The following is a 16,543-nucleotide window of genomic DNA, read 5'->3' as shown; positions in this document are numbered from 1 at the left end:
CATTGCACTCTGTGCCAGATTCTTTTCAATTCTGTGCATTACCTTTATGCACTCCAGAGCCATTCGCTTTGCCTCCTGGTTCTCTGTAGATGGCCCCCTCATGCCAGATTGTTCTGTACCGCTGAGTGTGAGCCAGCTAACAAAGCTCAGCACTGTGGATTCACCACTGCAAACAGAACACACACACATCAACCACACAACAAGAAACCATGCATGTTCCCTAGCACCCACGAGGAACTCGCTGGGCTACATCTCCCTGTACCACTCACCGGTTAGATGGAGTCTCTTCCCGCTGCAGAGAGATCTTGCCATTGGGATCCACAAAATCTTCAGCCTGGAAGTCAGACCAGAGTGAATGTCCAAGTGTTCACCTCTTTCAGCTCCACCTTCTTCACATCCCCTAATCAATTTTCCACTCTACCTTCCCATTCCTGAAAGTCTACACTATCTGATCTATACACAGCAAACACCCCGGCCCCCACATACAGACACTGTAACCAAACCTGCAACCCCACAGGCAATACCACAGAATCGGGCCTTCTACAGTGCATTAATGCAGTCCTCACAGCACTGTACTTCCCCATACAGACATGTCTTGTCATTTATTTCAGCAGATGTCACAGCTGGAATTCATCAAATTCAGTTAAAACAAAACAAAACAAAAACAAAAACAAAACAAATAAAGTGCTAATTTGAGAAGCAGGAACCACAGGTCACTACTGTGCTAACCCTTCAAGGGCTGTCTTGCTCTATACATGCACTGCTAAAGCCATGCCTTTCCAAGGGGGCTCTCTTCCTCTTTGAACTGGGGCTCTGCAAAGCTGGGCTCCTCTCTTGCCCTGTCTTGAATTAGCCAGGAGCTGGTTGTCATTACCTCCACCATGGCCTTGGGCAGCAGCTCTGCTCGGAAAAGCTGCAGCATGGCTTCCATGATGTTTTTCCAGCCCTCCCGCAGAATGTCGCCATGGCGGTGTGCCAAGTGAAACACAGTCTTTGCTGCGATGTGGGCCTTGGGATTACTTCCAAAAACACTGGGCAGATTCTCAATAGACTGCAAGAGAGAAGATTGGGTGGCAGTCTGTCAGCAAGACACATTTCCCTTTCAGCACAACCCAGGACGGAGTACATCGTGGACCCTGCTGTGGGACAGACAGTACTTCTAAGAAAGGCTATGGGAAAGCCTGGGATCAGCTGGCATCTCTGACCCTTGCTGAAACACCGAGGGAAGACAGATGCGCCTTTGTAGCACTTCAGTGACAACACTACTATGCTGACAGGAGGGGTTTTCACATTGGCATAGGTACTCCACCTAGCTGAGAGGCGACAGCTAGGTCAACGGGAGAATTCTCCTCCCCATACAGTGCTGTCTATACCAGGGGTTAGACTGGTTTAACGATGTGTGGATTTTTCACATCCCTGAGCAACAAAGTTATACTAACCTAATTTCCTAGGGTAGACCTGACTTAAGACTTTGCACTACAGTAACTCATTCCAGGATCACAACGCTCTTTACTAATACTTCATTCAACATCACAACTCCCCTGAGAGGCAGAAATTATTAACTTCTCTGTACCTCAGTTTTCCTCGCTGCCCTGGTCTACATCAGGAAATTAGGTTGGTATAATTACATCATTAGGGGAGTGAAAAATCCACCTCCCTGAATGATAGTTAAACCAATCTAACCCACAGTGTAGACAGAATAGGTCGGTGGGAGAATTCTCCTGTAGACCCAGCTACTTCTCGGGGAGGTGGGGTACCTATGCTGATGGGAGAACCTTTCCCAGTAGCATAGGTAGTACCTGCACTGATGCACAGAGGCACTGCTGCAGCATTTTAAGTCTAGAGAAACCCTAAGTAACATGAGTATATAAGTGACTTGCTTAAGGGCACAGTTATTCCTACCCAGTCAATGGCAGGGCTGGGAACAGAACCATGAGTCCTGATCTGAAGTCCCCTGTGCTAAATTACTAGATCACAGTCCCTTCATAAAGGCAACCTGTCTAACAGACCCACAGCTTACCAACACAAAGTGTGTTATGCCATTCCATCAAACTGACCACATGCTGCAAAACTGAGTCACTCAGTAAAGCAACAGAGCAATCATATGAATAAGGATCAGAACTATTATGTCCAATGTTTTCGGGGAGCCCACCAACCTCTCAAGAGGAGGAACACTATGCCAAGAAATAGTCCATGTAAGTAAGGAACAGAAAAGCAAATAACTCTGCTCTACTCCTAATTGAAAAGGGGTGAGAAAGATTGGACTAGTCAGAAGTGTGGCTCTTCAGATCTCATACCTGAAGCCCAGAAAACATGTGTCCCATCCTGTTATTCCATTGCCCCTGACAGAGGTCCAACTGCAAAACTACTTGCTTTGGCAGGGACTGCTGTCAGTGCTAGTGACAAGAGCTGTATTGCATGAGTGGGCTCTATGCGGCAAGCTTGGCAGGAGAGTTTCAGCTGCCTTTGTTCCATTTCCAGTGCCAGCCCCCATGTTATTATGACAGAACCACAGGAACAAACATTAGCAAGCTCTCACATCAAAATATGGAATTCTATATCTTTTGGCTTCCTCTGTGCACTGACCAGCCACATCCAACTCATCCCAACAGATAGCAACTCCAGAACACCCAGTGGGTGAGTGTCTAACTGCAGAGAAAGGCAAAAAGAATGAGACTACTGAATCCACTGGAGAGCAAGGTGATCTTGTTTACAACCAGTTGATTCCTTGCAGAGACCTCTTCCATCTTTTCTCTCACAACTGATCTCCAATATGGTGACATCTTGCAATTGCAGTGCCTCAGAAAAGATACCTGATCAATAAAATGTTTGCCTAGGGAAGTGGCTAACAGCTAACCTAAACTAAGGTCTCTCCTTACTTTTTCACTGTTGCTCTTAGTCATCTTCTCAACCCCTTGAAACACTGCCTTCCCCTCCACTATATTACCTCTCAAATATCTGTGGTACCTAGGCTGTATGGAAATTTAGGGCTGCAGAATGTAATTGGTACAATTGGAATACAGCTAAGGATAAGACCCTATTTCTTGTGGAAGAGCTAGTGGCATTTTTCAGGACTAGAAGTCCTTGATTTTACATCTTCCACCAAAAGATACACTTGCTAAACTGCAACAGAACTCAGGCTGCAGTGTGCCAAATTCCAGTCTCACATTTGAATGGGATGCAGCAAGCAATTGTTGGAACCTTGCAGGGCTTAGTCTAGTAATTTGGTACAGTGCTCTAAAAGGTTGGGATCAGTAGATTTACACAGTTCAACAGTTTTTTGATGGCATACACTCTCCTGCTTCCATTATCTACTGGCACTCTCCAAGTACTCCAGATCAGGACTATCAAGTGTTTCATCTTTATGATCCTGATCTGTAGAAAAGGATGGAATCTAGAACACCCACCAATCTGATTTTATCTGCCTCTCTTTATAACCAAACTGGTAGGGTTTCATTGTTGCCATTGCCATTGCAAGTGCCCCCAAACACACAACGCAACGCTTACATCCTTCTTCTCCTTCCTTCTGTGTTTCGGGGGGGGGGGGGGGGAGAGAAAATCCTCCAGCAACCCAGACTCATTTATCCGACCACGCTTCTGTAATGTCAGCCAATAGAGAGAGGGAGAGAGAGAGAGTATGTGTACACACACGTACTCTAGGAACTTCTTCAAATTCCTGCTCTATTATTTCCTAATAATATGTCTAAACTGCACATGCTTTACAGCAGGGTGGAGTATATACACCACTCTAGCACAGGTATAAACACCAATGCAGACAGTGAGACTCTGCTTAGGTGAGTATAGACACACCAGAACCTTATGATAGGTACCTCACATGGCTCTCTATAAGCCCAAGCGTCTTGTCTGTCTACACTGTCTGTCTACTATTTTTAGCAGTGTAGTGTCCCGCTGTCTTCCTGCTGCCTGAGCTTTTCTCCACCTCAGGGAAAGACTCCAGCAGAGAGGAAAGGCTCTGGCAACTCTCCACTGCTGGAGCCTTTCACTGCCACAGTTCCACACTGCCAGAGCCCTTCACTGATGCATGTAGATACATGCTGCAGTGTGGATGCACCCTGTTTTTCACTGTGACATGTAGCCACACATACCCTACATGCTGTTGCAAGTGCTATGCTGGGTACGTCTACACTGAGTAGAAACTTCCGTGATTCAAGCCACCTGGTTAGTCTTCAGTCACAGAGGTTTGTTTTAGTTGCTTAAGTGTAAAGCATCCAGTCCAAACGGTTCCTTTTCTCTAGAAGACGATCACCAACAATCCAAAATCCTCTTCACTGGATTCATTCCCAGGATCATCATCCTGCTCTCACCCAACAAGATTTCAGAGATCACTTGTCTTGTTCTCTTTACTTCCCTGTGACAGTGCCTGATATCTTAAGTGATCTGGTATGTTTTTTATCTGTGCACACAGTGTTCTTCTCAATGTGTTCAACTTGTAGGTTCATGAATTTGTCTTCAGCATCTTTGATCCTGGCATCAAAGTAGCATGCTGCTTCTGCTTAACATACCGCGTGGTCCACCACTATCTATCAAATACACAGGGCTGGTGCAACCATTTAGGTGACCTAGGTGGTCACCTAGGGCACTGGCATTTGGGGGGAGCCATTTTCTTTGGCAGCGACTGCAGCAGCTGGATCTTTGGCGGCCCCAGTCGCCACCGGCATTTAGGCGGAGGGAGCTGGGCAGGGGGACGCAGAGAGGGCTGCCTGCAGCAAGTAAGGGGGACAGGGGGCGGCACGCAAGGGAACTCCCTGCCCAGCCGCCTCCCCGAGCACACCATGGCAGCTTCACTTCTTCCTCCTCCCAGGCTTGCGGCGCCAATCAGCTTAGGTGCACAAGCCTGGGAGGTGGGAGAAGTGAAGTGGCCACGGCGTGCTCGGGGTGCTCGTGTGCGGAGCAGGGGTGAGCTGGGGTGGGGCGGCTGCCTCAGGGTGGAGAGCTGCCGCAAGGGGGGCACCTCAGGGGGGTGGGGGGGGGTTGCCATGGGGGGGGGGGCCTCAGGGCGGGGGCATGGAGGAGGGCGCAAGGTGGAAGTTTCGCCTAGGGAGCGAAACATCCTTGCACCGGCCCTGCAAATACAGGATACCTTGGAAAACTTGGGCCAAGACTTACTAACTTAGGCAAGCAGAGGAAACTTCAGCCAAAAATTATATAGGGCACCAAGTCCTGAATGTGACTATCTTCAGAGAACCCCTCAGATTCACTGGCTTTAGCACTTGGGTTGGGCTGACTCACCTGATCTTCTCATCAGATTCTGTATATCAAGGGTCAGAATTCAGAGCATTTATTTTACTAACCCCTTAATACTGGGTAAATGCAGAGCCCCTGCCACAGCACTTTACACTTAAGCAACTAAACTAAGGCATGTTTAAACACATTTAGGTCAGAAAATGGCCATTCTCAGCACCAAATTACACTCAAAAGTTAAATTAGGGGATGAACAGTTGCAATGTCTACTCTGGTTTGGGATGTGTAAGGTCATGGCCTTGGTCACAGTAAGATGGACAGAAGTTTATTGAGTCCAAGCAAAAGGGACAGGGACTGCCACAGGTGATACCTTCCCATCCCTTACAAAGCCGCTGCTGAAAATGCCACATAAGCAACACCTAGAAGGAATCAGTAGGGATATCAGGATATGCTGCTATGTGGAAACCCTACTTTATCACAGACAAATCACATTTCCCATTCATTTGCACTGAAAAGTTCACTCCAGAAATCCCTGCACTGGGGCTGAAGAACGGGACAGACATATCTGCAGGGGGTGTCATCACTTGTAAAAGTTAAACTCTCCAGAGCAGATAATATATGACAAGTATTTGCTTCCAGACCACTCCCAACAAACTCACCTCGCTGCTGAGGGCAGTAAACTTGCAGAGAGAAATTATGAGATTGTCAAACACATCACTCAGGCCATAGTGTGCAGAAATCATTGCACATTTCCTGAAAGACAAACCACAAGCAATGTAACCACAACAGCACAGGACGCTCCCAATCTAGAACCCCCAAGTCAGGTTCCCTCTCCACTGACAATGCAGGACCATTCTCCTGCATCTCGCACCACCTCACAATGCATGCCAATGTTAGCAACCCACCTCTGTTCTGTGCTGCCACTCTGCAGCACAAACTACTGGCAGGTGCACAGAGATCCTGAAACCCTGATATTTCCTTGTGCCGGTACAGAAAACAAACTGCAGCCTCAGAGACCTATGCAGACAGGACCAAGGTCCCCAGTTCAACCCTTAACATAAAAGTACAGGTGGTAAATTTGTTCATGGTGTTGAGGTTCAAAGTTCAAAAAGGCCCCAGCTACAACAGTGTAATTGAGCTTGTAAAATGTGCTTACACCTAATTTGAACTCAGCTGTGACCAAATACCTCCCAATACAGACTGCTCTATCTAGGGAGGGATTTTTGCCAGACCATAGACTTTTGAGAACTAGGTAGGCCAAAAAACATGCTGGTTCCTACCCTGGCCACAACTAAGTTTAAATGGTGCTCCGTCACTTTAAATAATTTATTACAACAATGTAGACCACACAAAGACTGAGTGGTACCAATCAGAAGTCTTTAAGGATTGAATCCACACGAGCCCAGGGAAGAGCACTAGCCAGTACTGTGGGGCTGCAGCCTGGGAGTAAAATCTTCCAAGTTGCTAGGGAAAGCCAACAGCTGATCTTCTCTATGTGCCCTCCAGCTGGCAGACAGGAGACACTGCCCAAAATGGGGATGATTTACACCCGCAGACTGGAAGCCTACTAGATCTCTATGGAGGAAAAGTAGGCTACCTGAAGCCAGAGATAGCCTTCTGGATGATTGTTTCATCTAAGCTCTTGTCAAAAACATAGGATAGGGCTGCAATGGTGGGGCCCCAAGTCATGGTGAAGAGATCATGATCGTAGCTTCCTGGAGGCATGTGCAGGAAGATGCCTTCATCAGTGGCACCACGATGCAGCAGTACATTCCATATGTAGTTTTCCTTCACCAGGCCCGTCTGCTCTTCTGGCATCACTATTTCGTCATTTCTAACAGGGATGGAAGGAAAGGTTAAGGTTTGGCTCAGAATGAAAAAAATCTAACATTACCCCAGCAAGCAACAGACATTGATCAAAACTACAACTTATTTGTTGAAATCTGGAGATGCCTCTTGAGGAACTTCTAGGTACTTAGCACAGGTGGCTACATGACACTCCTTCTGGAGGAGACTTGAAAAGCAGTCCCAGACTAAGAAGTCTGCCTCACTTCCAGACCTAGTTGTTGCACGCAATCACGGATTGAAACCAGCTGAGAGTCAGAGTCACATCCTGCCTCCTCAAAGCTGTAATCCCCTTAGCTTCGAAGTGGCTGGGCCTGGATTTACTGAATAGGATAATTTCTGAGCTGTTATTAAAGCCTCCTCATCCACAGCCAACTCTGTGCACGAAAGGACCACAGCAGTCAGGAATTCCCCCAAGCAGTGGTCTGTGTGCCAAGAGCCCCAGGCAGAGACCAGGAACAGATAGTTTCATGAGATAGAAAGGGACAATATACAAGACCAAGACCTGGCCACACCATCTCAGGGCACCAATGCAGCATCAGAGAGGGACACTGCCTCTGGCACAACAAATTCTAATACAGTTGGAAGCCTGACCCAGAGGAGTGGTTTCTTAGCTACAGTATTTCACATGTGCCGTGCTCACCCTGCCATTCCTTCACATGTTGATAGAAGCCATGTTCTTTTTTAAAAAAATCTTTATCTTAAGCCTTGCAGATTAAAATACCATGGCAGGGATCCAACTATATAAATCCAATTCAGTAACTGTGACAAACCTATTATCACAGCCCCAGATTGAAATGGAAGAAGGTCCAAGGCAGACTGGCACATGATCAGTAGAGTTCTCTTATTGTGCTCCAGAGGTCTCACAGACCAAAGCAGAGCCGCTATGCTCGGTGAGTACATGGAAATGCAAGAGAGGCCCAAGTACTTACTTGATGGCATGGTACATGTCCTCCAGTATGTCCTGTTCGAAGTCTTTGCCTCCATTCACCCCCTTCAAGTTCTTCCGGAATTCCTGGGAACATTACAGTTAGCACCAAGATGATTCTCTTAAGTCAGCGTTTTTGAAATATTCTTAAGTGGCACTCAGCAACTCAGAGGCCTATATGCAGCTTGCAGACCCCATGGGTCTGATTAATTGTCTGCTTGCCCTTCCTGGGACTCAAGATACACTGACCAGTACACTATAATTCAGGGAGTATTGAATAATCCTTTTAGTGGCATGGAAGCTTTCAGTAGCCTCCATCCCAGCTGCTGACAGGCAACGTTACATGGGGATGGTCCATTAATGTTACATGTGATTAGCTTCAACTGTGCATCAGGATGACAAATACATCACCTCTATAAGAACACTGTGCCATCACTCTGAGCACTCTGCACTTCCCCAGTTGCTTATTCACTTAACATCACTTCTCTAATCAACCAGCCTTTTTTCTACTGCTTCTTTTCACTCTTACTAGGTCTTATGATACAGCAGGTCACAAAACTGTGTTTACAGAGTAAAAGCAACTCAAACCTTCCCTGCATGTTACTGCTTAGCTTTCATTTCTTCAGACTGCGTCACTCTTGTACTTAACCCCAACACTACTGTTATTTACCGTACATCGAAGAGTGATGAGTGGGACAGACTAAACAGAAGATAGGAGGAACAGCAAACGAAAGAAAGCCAGAAGGTGAAAATAGAACATAGTGCTATGAAAATGAAGAGAAGAGGCATCATAACAGCCACATGCAGGGAATCTGCTCTCACCTCTAGGGTCATTGGAATATTTTGCTTGCGGACATTATGGTTATGCTGGTCAGTGTTCAGCATAATAACTGCGTAGGCCAGGGCAAAGCAGGCGTCACTATTAGCAAATGGAGAGCCATTTGATTTCTGAAAGGCAAATACAGCCACAAGTCAGATCCATGGGAGATAGATGCACACATGACCTGAGATCTCCATTTTTCTGCCAGCACAACGGAATCCAACAAATGGACTGTCTGAAAAATCAGAACTCTACTCCCAGCTTCTGGACAACGCCCCAGAAGAAGTCACTGTGCCATCCCCCACCTACACAGTAATGTTATAGAACACCGGGAGTTCAAAAGAAGTCAAATTCACACTGTCACATGACATGTCAAGGATGGCAAACATACAGAAGGGGTGGAGGGAGCATAATTTCTTCCCACCCAGTACGCACCCGCCAATGTTCTGTGAAGGCTTCCAATAGCCTCTGAATCACCGGTGCCTCTCCTGGTAAGCGAAATGCTTCTAGGTAAAGCCGTAATGCTTCATCCAGTCTTAAGCCTTGGAAATTGAAAGTCCTGCAATAAGAGCAAAATGCTATGAGAGAGTGAAACAGATAGGAGAAGAGAGCAAGGCAGACAAAACAAGGCATGTGTGCACTCAGATTTACTGACTGGAAAACACTGAGGCTCAACATATAGGAAGGATACCAACTATGGAAAAATACTCACCCCACAAAGCTCTCCAGCAAGTCTATGTTCTTACGGTCACTCACAAACTCCCCAATCATCTTCTTGTCTAGCCGGGGATTTTCTCGCAGCCACTGGGCCACCTCATTGTTGTCCATGGGGATGGCCAGAAGGTTCTTCTCCTGCAGAAACTGTATCCCTTTCCTTGGCTTCTGGTTGAACTGCTCTGTGCCAGTTATCAGGAGCTGCATGAGACAAGCCAACAGTTACCAGTTTGGCTGAAGAGCCCTACAAAGCAGAGAACCTCTCTATGGAGATTCACTTCCACTTTTTACTTACAGGTGCTCATGGGGGACAAAAGCCACAAAACAAAATTACTTCAAAGGCACTGTAAAAAATATGACTGATTTCAGGACTGAATATGTTGCTATACTTGTGTGATCTTGCAAAAGGGATCACTCAAAGCCAGATCTGCAGACCTCCCTCCTCAGAGACCCAACAAAACAACAGCAAACAGCACAAACCACAAAAAGCTTCAAGTCTCACCCAGAGACCAATTCTGATACTACAGGGTATCCAGCCCTCCCCAACACTGTTATTCAACTAAAGCAGAGGAAGCTGCAACATGAACCCCGAACAAATACCAGGAGATCAGGGTTACTCCTGTACAACAGTAGCCACTTTTATCCAGTTTTTTGGACTAGTGGAATCTCATTCTAAGCCATTTACAGGAGTGCAGGTAGCAAGAGTCCTATGCACCTATGTGGAATGCAGAATCAAGAGACACTGAGGGTTTGTCTACACTACCCAGCGGGCAGCAATCGATCCAGCAGGGGTCGATTTATCGCATCTAGTCTAGATGCGATAAATCGACCCGAGCGCTCTCCCGCTGACTTCTGTACTCCACTGGTGCAAGAGGTGCAGGCGGAGTTGATGAGGGAGCGGCAGCAGTCAACTCACTGCAGTGGGTAGATCTAAGTATTCACGTAGCCGAAGTAGCGTAACTTAGAACGATCCCCCTGCCCCACCTTAGTGTAGACTAGGCCTAAGGGCTTGGGGTATGTCTACACCTTAAACACTACAGCAGCATAGTTGCTGCACTTCAGTGTAGACACTACTTATGCCGATGGGAGGGGTTCTCCCGACAGTGTAGCTAATCCACCTCACTGAGAGGTAGTAGCTAGATCCATGGAAAAATTCTTCCATCAACTTAGCATTGTCTATACCAGGGGTTACATTGATACATGTGGATTTTTCACACGAGACACACAGCTAGGCCAGTGTAAATTCTAGTGTAGACCAGGTGTTAGAGAAGTAAGAACTATAAAGAGTTCAGCAGGTGAGACAGGAACATCTGGAGGTCCATCAGGACAAGCAAAACCAACTGAGAGTCTGGGACAATACAATATAAATGGAATTTTTTTAAGACTACTCAATTCAGTTTATACTTACATGATTTGTGCTTCAGGACCAGGATTATATAACAAAATGTCTACAGTGCAATACAGCACCCAGTTAAGAAAGGGTTAACTGAAGGTTTTGTCGTGTTAAGAAAACCAAATGCACAAACAGCTACATGAACTTTACTAAAGCCCCAGAATAAATGTCAGTTCCCTGTTAGTTCCCATCACAATGAAACCGCTAGCAATGACCTAGTGAACTAAATTCATGACCATCCCAATTCTAACTCTCCTGGGCTCTCAGTACCTCAGAGGCCATCCCCCACTCCTCTCTATCCCCTCATATATGCCTGTGTGAACTTTCTCAAACTACAATGAAGTACACAGCTCCTGTAGTGTAGAGAACACAGGGATGCAGTCAGGATAACATCTGTTAATGATTGTGAAGTGCATAGATGCTGCCGTGATGAAGCCCAAGTACCTACCTAGCCTACATAGCCTGAGGGGTTACCTTGATATGGAAAACCATTACTATATATTTGGAGCTGCAGGACAAAAAGAGTTGCCTATTCCAGACTGTAGGCACCTTTGACAGTTATAATTAATCATCTGTATGATATATGGCTAATTAAACCTCTGAGCAAAAGATGTGATCCACCTTTCTTAAACAATGATCCTCAAACAACCTCCTCTCCCCAACAACCTCCATAAAAAGCAGCCTTACAGTGGGATGTGAAAGTCAACAAATTTGGTCCTTTTTAGACCAAGAGAGGAGAGCAAATTCCAAAGCAGAAAGGCCATTAGAGAGAATATCCTGCCAACAATTCCCTCCTTTATAACTGAGGGAGCACAAACCACAGCTCTCACATTGGTTATGGGGAAGAAAGGGGGATCTGAGGTACTGCAAGACAGTCCCACACAGTTCAGAGCTGTCTAAATCAGAACCAATGCCTTAAAGTCCATTCAAACCCACAGGCAGCCAAAGCGGATCATAAAGCACAGATGTAATGTGCTCATGGTGAAAAACCCTGCACATAGACATTTTGTGAGAATTTTGTTTCTGAATAGATGTAAGATAGCCCCAAGAAAGCACATTATCATCTAGTTGAGGTGACAAAGGCATGAATCACAGTAGTGAAATCTGCATTGGAGAGAAAAGGTTGCAGCCTTCTAGCCAGATGCATGTGTAAAAAGCCATCCTGGCCACCACTGAAAGCCAATTCATTCAACCCAAGTTGCAGCCACCCATAAAGGATAGTTAAAATCACCATATCTTTTGATCGCTTGCCCCTGCCTACCAACACCACCCTATTTCATCTGGACTGGGCCTCTGTCACTCATACTGAAATCATCATAACCCTGGCTTCCTCTCTAGGCCTCCTAACAGACTCATATATATGCTGAATGTATGTCTGCAGTACAACAGCTCAGCTACAGCGGTGCAGCTGTGCCACTGTACTGCCATAATGTAGATGCTTCCTACATCAATGGAAGGAGTTCTTCCACTGATATGATTAATCTACCCCTCCAAGAGGTGGTATCTAGACCCAGCTAAGTCGACAGAAGACCTACAGTGGGGATTAGGTCAACCTAACTACGTTACATGATATTTTTCACAGCCCTGAACAAGGTAGCTAGGTTGATCTAACTAAGGAGTAGACCAAGCCTGAGTGAGAGAGAAAAGAAGACGGTACCCAGCAGAACTCCATACGACCGCGCCACTGAAAGAAGAGCGATTACCCAATGCTATCCTCTGGGATCTCTCTGAGCAGTCTCATCCATTTGCTTTTGATATCAAAGACAGCTGATAGATCTAACACCACCAGAATGGATACCTGACCTCCATCCAACTTGAGGAGGAGACCAACTACTAAGCAAGTGCAGTCTCTATCCCATACTCAGATTGGACTCAGATTAACAAGGGTCAAAGAAATTGAGGCATCTAGATATGGGAAGAGTTGTCTTGTCACAATCTGTCAATCATCTTACCCATAAAGGGTACCCACAACTGGCCAGAATGCCATTTTCAAATGGGGACTTCTTGAGACCAGGCTGTACCAATGCTTCGGTAAGAGTAGCAAGCAACCTACCCTTCTTGAGGGAGATGCTAACCATTTCCATTAACATTAGGCCCAGCAGTTTCCCCAATGGCCTCCAACAGCCTGGAGCACCACGGATCCAGAATACAAGTTCAGGCATGAAATTTCCCCAACACTTCCAGTAACTCAGAGCACTACCAGAGTGAAACTCAAGTAGACACAAGGTAATATCTACTCCCTTAAGACACTGTCCTGCCTCCTTTGATGCAGTTTGATCCTCAGTGTGACACTATGTAATTTATTATACACACAAAGGTCTCAAATGAACATTCTAAAGGTTTGATTAATCAGAGCAAGCCAAAATGTAAATACTTCATGGAGGAAAAGAAACAGGACAATGTCCAAAGCACCCATTTACAGTATGTTAACAGACTGCACCTTCTTTTTGCTCTTAATTTCCATCAGTTCCTGAGTTCTGGGTAGGAGGCAGGAAAACCGAGTAGGCTTCCTGGGGATGTTCTTCTCAGCTAGGAAGGAAAAAGTGAAAGTGAAAGTGTCATTACAGCCAACCCCTCCCCCACAACAGCATCGCTTACTATGGTGCACTGACTTATTTTTCAGTGCCCCCCTGCTATCACTAAACCCCGCTGCACTGCTTTTTCTGTAAATGCCATAGTATCTCACTATACTACCTCTTGGTCGCTACTACACACAACCTTCCCATCACTGCTCAGCAACTCCAGTACCACTCACATGCAAAGGAGCGTCTCAGCCATGATAATTTCACACACCCTGTTTATTTTTCTGCCTCCTCTGGGGTTGTTGCAGCCTGAGAGTGATGATCTTGTCTTAGAGATTGCTGTGCTAACTATGACTATCTGTTTTTGCTACAAGTAAAGGGGACCCACCATTCCAACCCTCTCCACACATACAAACATCAACAGTAGCCATGCTCCGTCAAATACACCACATCTAAAGTAACTGGAGCATCCCATGCACATGTGTTTCTGGCTCTGAGCAGGTTCCGTTAACACATGTAGCACAGTCCACTATAAGTTATTAGTGCCAAAGAACATAGGTCTGAACCATTCCCTGCATGCAGATGTTCAGTCAGAGTCAAGGACCTGTGGGGACTATTACCTGCATCACTTCCTCCCTCCAAATCCTGGCAGCCCTGCTTCATCTGGTCAGCCATAAGACACCCACTGGTGGGTGGGCATGCCCCGGACAGCTCCGTGACCACATTGGGAGAGTTCCCTTCACTCACTTTCTCATTGTCTGTAGGCAAAAGAGAAGGCAAGAGAAATCAGCAATAGAAGATGAACAAGAGCTTCTGAATAATCATAATACCTTTTATTTTAATTGCTGTTCACCACTTGAAGGCCTTTGCATGTCTCACCAGAAGAAAAGACCAGTTACTGACCTTATAGGAACTGAGAGACTTTGAGATGTGTTGCCCTCATTGATTTTGTGACCTCACTCCTTCCCTGCCAGTGCAGAGTCCTGCTCCTCTGGGATTCTGCATTGACAAAGGAACTGAGGGACAGCTGGATCCACTCTGCCCTTTATATTCTTGGCTGAGTCAGTTCCTTCTCTAAGGTTCTGTATTGGTGAAGGAACTGATGCATCCAAGGGTATTAAGAGCAGAATGGGTCTAAATGCTCCTCAGTTCCTTTTCCAATACAGAATCCCAGAGGAGCAGGACTTTGTAGCAGCAGGGAAGGAGGACAGGTTGAGGAATCTGTGTTGACAACACATCTCAAAGAACCTGTAAGATAGGTAACCATTTTTTCAAGTGGTTTTCCACACAGATCCCACTCTTGGTGAGTAACAAACAATTATCAGTTTGGTTGGAGATGGGTGCTAGGAGCCTTGTTTAACACAAAAATGCAGAACAAAATAGGCATCTGATGTGGAGGCCTCTACCAAAGTATAGTGTTTTTTAAGTGTTTGAACTAAGCTCTTTATAGCTGTCCCAGAAATTTCAGAAATAGGGACATTCTTCAAACTGGCAGCAGCAGCTGCATTAGGTCCAGTGAAATAAGCTCTAATGTGAGTAGGGGGATCTAACCTGGCTAATTTATAATATGTCCTTATACAATTGGAGAATTCTACCTGAACCTTAACACACTCTGCAAAGATCAGTCAGTCCAGGTGAGTTCCTGAATGGTTTTGTCGTGTTAAGATAGTACGACAATGCCCTTACTACATAATGTATGTGAAATTTAGCTTCCAGGGAGTTGAACGAGGCTTGGGGAGGAAGACTGGAAGATGAATAAATTGGTTCATATGGAACCCTGAAACAACTTGGGGCAAGAACTTGGGATGAAGCCTAAGAGTGACTCTGTTCTTATCAAACATTATTATAAGGGGGACCCACCAGGCAGGTGTGACTCTCCCCTTCCTGAGCTGATGTAATGGCTACTAAAAAGGAACTCTTCATTGTAGGTCCTAAAGGAAACAGGTTACTAAGGGCTCAAAGGAGAGACATCAACACATTAATACTATAGTGAGATCCCAAGAGGGTGAGGTCTCCCAAACTGGAAGAAAAACACGAGTTAGGCTCTTAAGGAATCTAGCCACTGTAGGATGAGAAAATACAGTGTGACCCGAGATTGGGGGGGAGGGGAGGAGAGGGAAGAGAGAATGTGCAAATATTGCTGCTAGTTGGATCCTTCTGGAACGAATAGAAGTCCCAACTGTTTCAGGGATAAAATAACCCAATATTGTTTAAATGAGTGTTGTCAAGAGAGACGGCTTGTGCTAAGATGCCTATATAGAACACCCCTTCCACTTAGCTTTGTAACGCAGTCTACTTGAGGCTCTCCTGCAACAGCTGAACAGCTTCTCTGGACAGATATCAGCCAGCCAGCATCCAGGCTGTCTGACATAATGATTCTGGGTCAAGCTGTAGGATGTGACCATTGTTGTGCAAGACTACATCAGGTACAGTGGGCAAAGTGACTGGGGGCTGCGATGAGAGGTTCACTAGATCTGAATACCAGAACTAACTTGCCCAGGCCAGGGGTATCATGATCACTGATTCAGTAACTTGCCTCATTTCCTCAGTATCATGAGGATTGGGAGGGGGAAAGCACACTGGGGGTTCTGGTATTCAAAGGATGAGAAAGGCAAGTGACAGGGAACCTAGACTGGAGACCACTCTAAAGCAGATCTGTCCATTCTTGTTCTGAACTGTGGCAAACAAGTATATTAATAGGTATACCATTTGCAAAAGATTCTGTATAACAAATGGTTATTTGCCTTATAGTAATTGTTGTACTTCGAGATGTTGTCATCTGTGCAGATCCCACTGTAAGAATAAAATTGTCAGACACATAGAAAAACAAACTGTTAAGCAATAGTCAACATGGTTTCTGTAAAGGAAATCATGTCTTACTAACCTATTAGAGTTTTTCCAGGGGGTCAAACACGTGGACAAGGGGGATCCAGTGGACATAGTGTACTTAGATTTTCAGAAAGCCTTTGACAAGGTCCCTCACCAAAGGCTCTTACATAAATTAAGCTGTCATGGGATAAAAGGGAAGGTCCTTTCATGCACTGAGAACTGGTTAAAAGACAGGGAACAAAGGGTAGGAATTAAAAGTAAATTTTCAGAATGGAGGGGGTAACTAATAG

General features: G+C 45.7%; 1 protein-coding gene across 17 annotated transcripts in view; it reads right to left on the bottom strand.

Moving 5' to 3' along the window:
• The window catches only part of GBF1 (golgi brefeldin A resistant guanine nucleotide exchange factor 1), a 166,917-nt gene that overhangs the window by 15,389 nt on the left and 134,985 nt on the right, over positions 1 to 16,543 (bottom strand). For all 17 annotated transcript variants that reach the window (XM_075072936.1, XM_075072940.1, XM_075072939.1 and 14 more), the window contains 11 exons: positions 14,045 to 14,182; positions 13,343 to 13,431; positions 9,508 to 9,710; positions 9,231 to 9,354; positions 8,798 to 8,923; positions 7,980 to 8,062; positions 6,800 to 7,036; positions 5,862 to 5,955; positions 875 to 1,051; positions 270 to 334; positions 43 to 166 (listed from right to left, as the gene is read on the bottom strand). In XM_075072936.1, coding sequence (XP_074929037.1) covers positions 43 to 166; positions 270 to 334; positions 875 to 1,051; positions 5,862 to 5,955; positions 6,800 to 7,036; positions 7,980 to 8,062; positions 8,798 to 8,923; positions 9,231 to 9,354; positions 9,508 to 9,710; positions 13,343 to 13,431; positions 14,045 to 14,182 — 1,460 coding nt within the window. The remainder of the gene's footprint in view (positions 1 to 42; positions 167 to 269; positions 335 to 874; positions 1,052 to 5,861; positions 5,956 to 6,799; positions 7,037 to 7,979; positions 8,063 to 8,797; positions 8,924 to 9,230; positions 9,355 to 9,507; positions 9,711 to 13,342; positions 13,432 to 14,044; positions 14,183 to 16,543) is intronic.

Source organism: Chelonoidis abingdonii, chromosome 16 (genome assembly GCF_003597395.2).
Source record: "Chelonoidis abingdonii isolate Lonesome George chromosome 16, CheloAbing_2.0, whole genome shotgun sequence".
NCBI classification, from domain to species: domain Eukaryota; kingdom Metazoa; phylum Chordata; order Testudines; family Testudinidae; genus Chelonoidis; species Chelonoidis abingdonii.
This window is presented reverse-complemented; position numbering and strand designations above follow the sequence as displayed.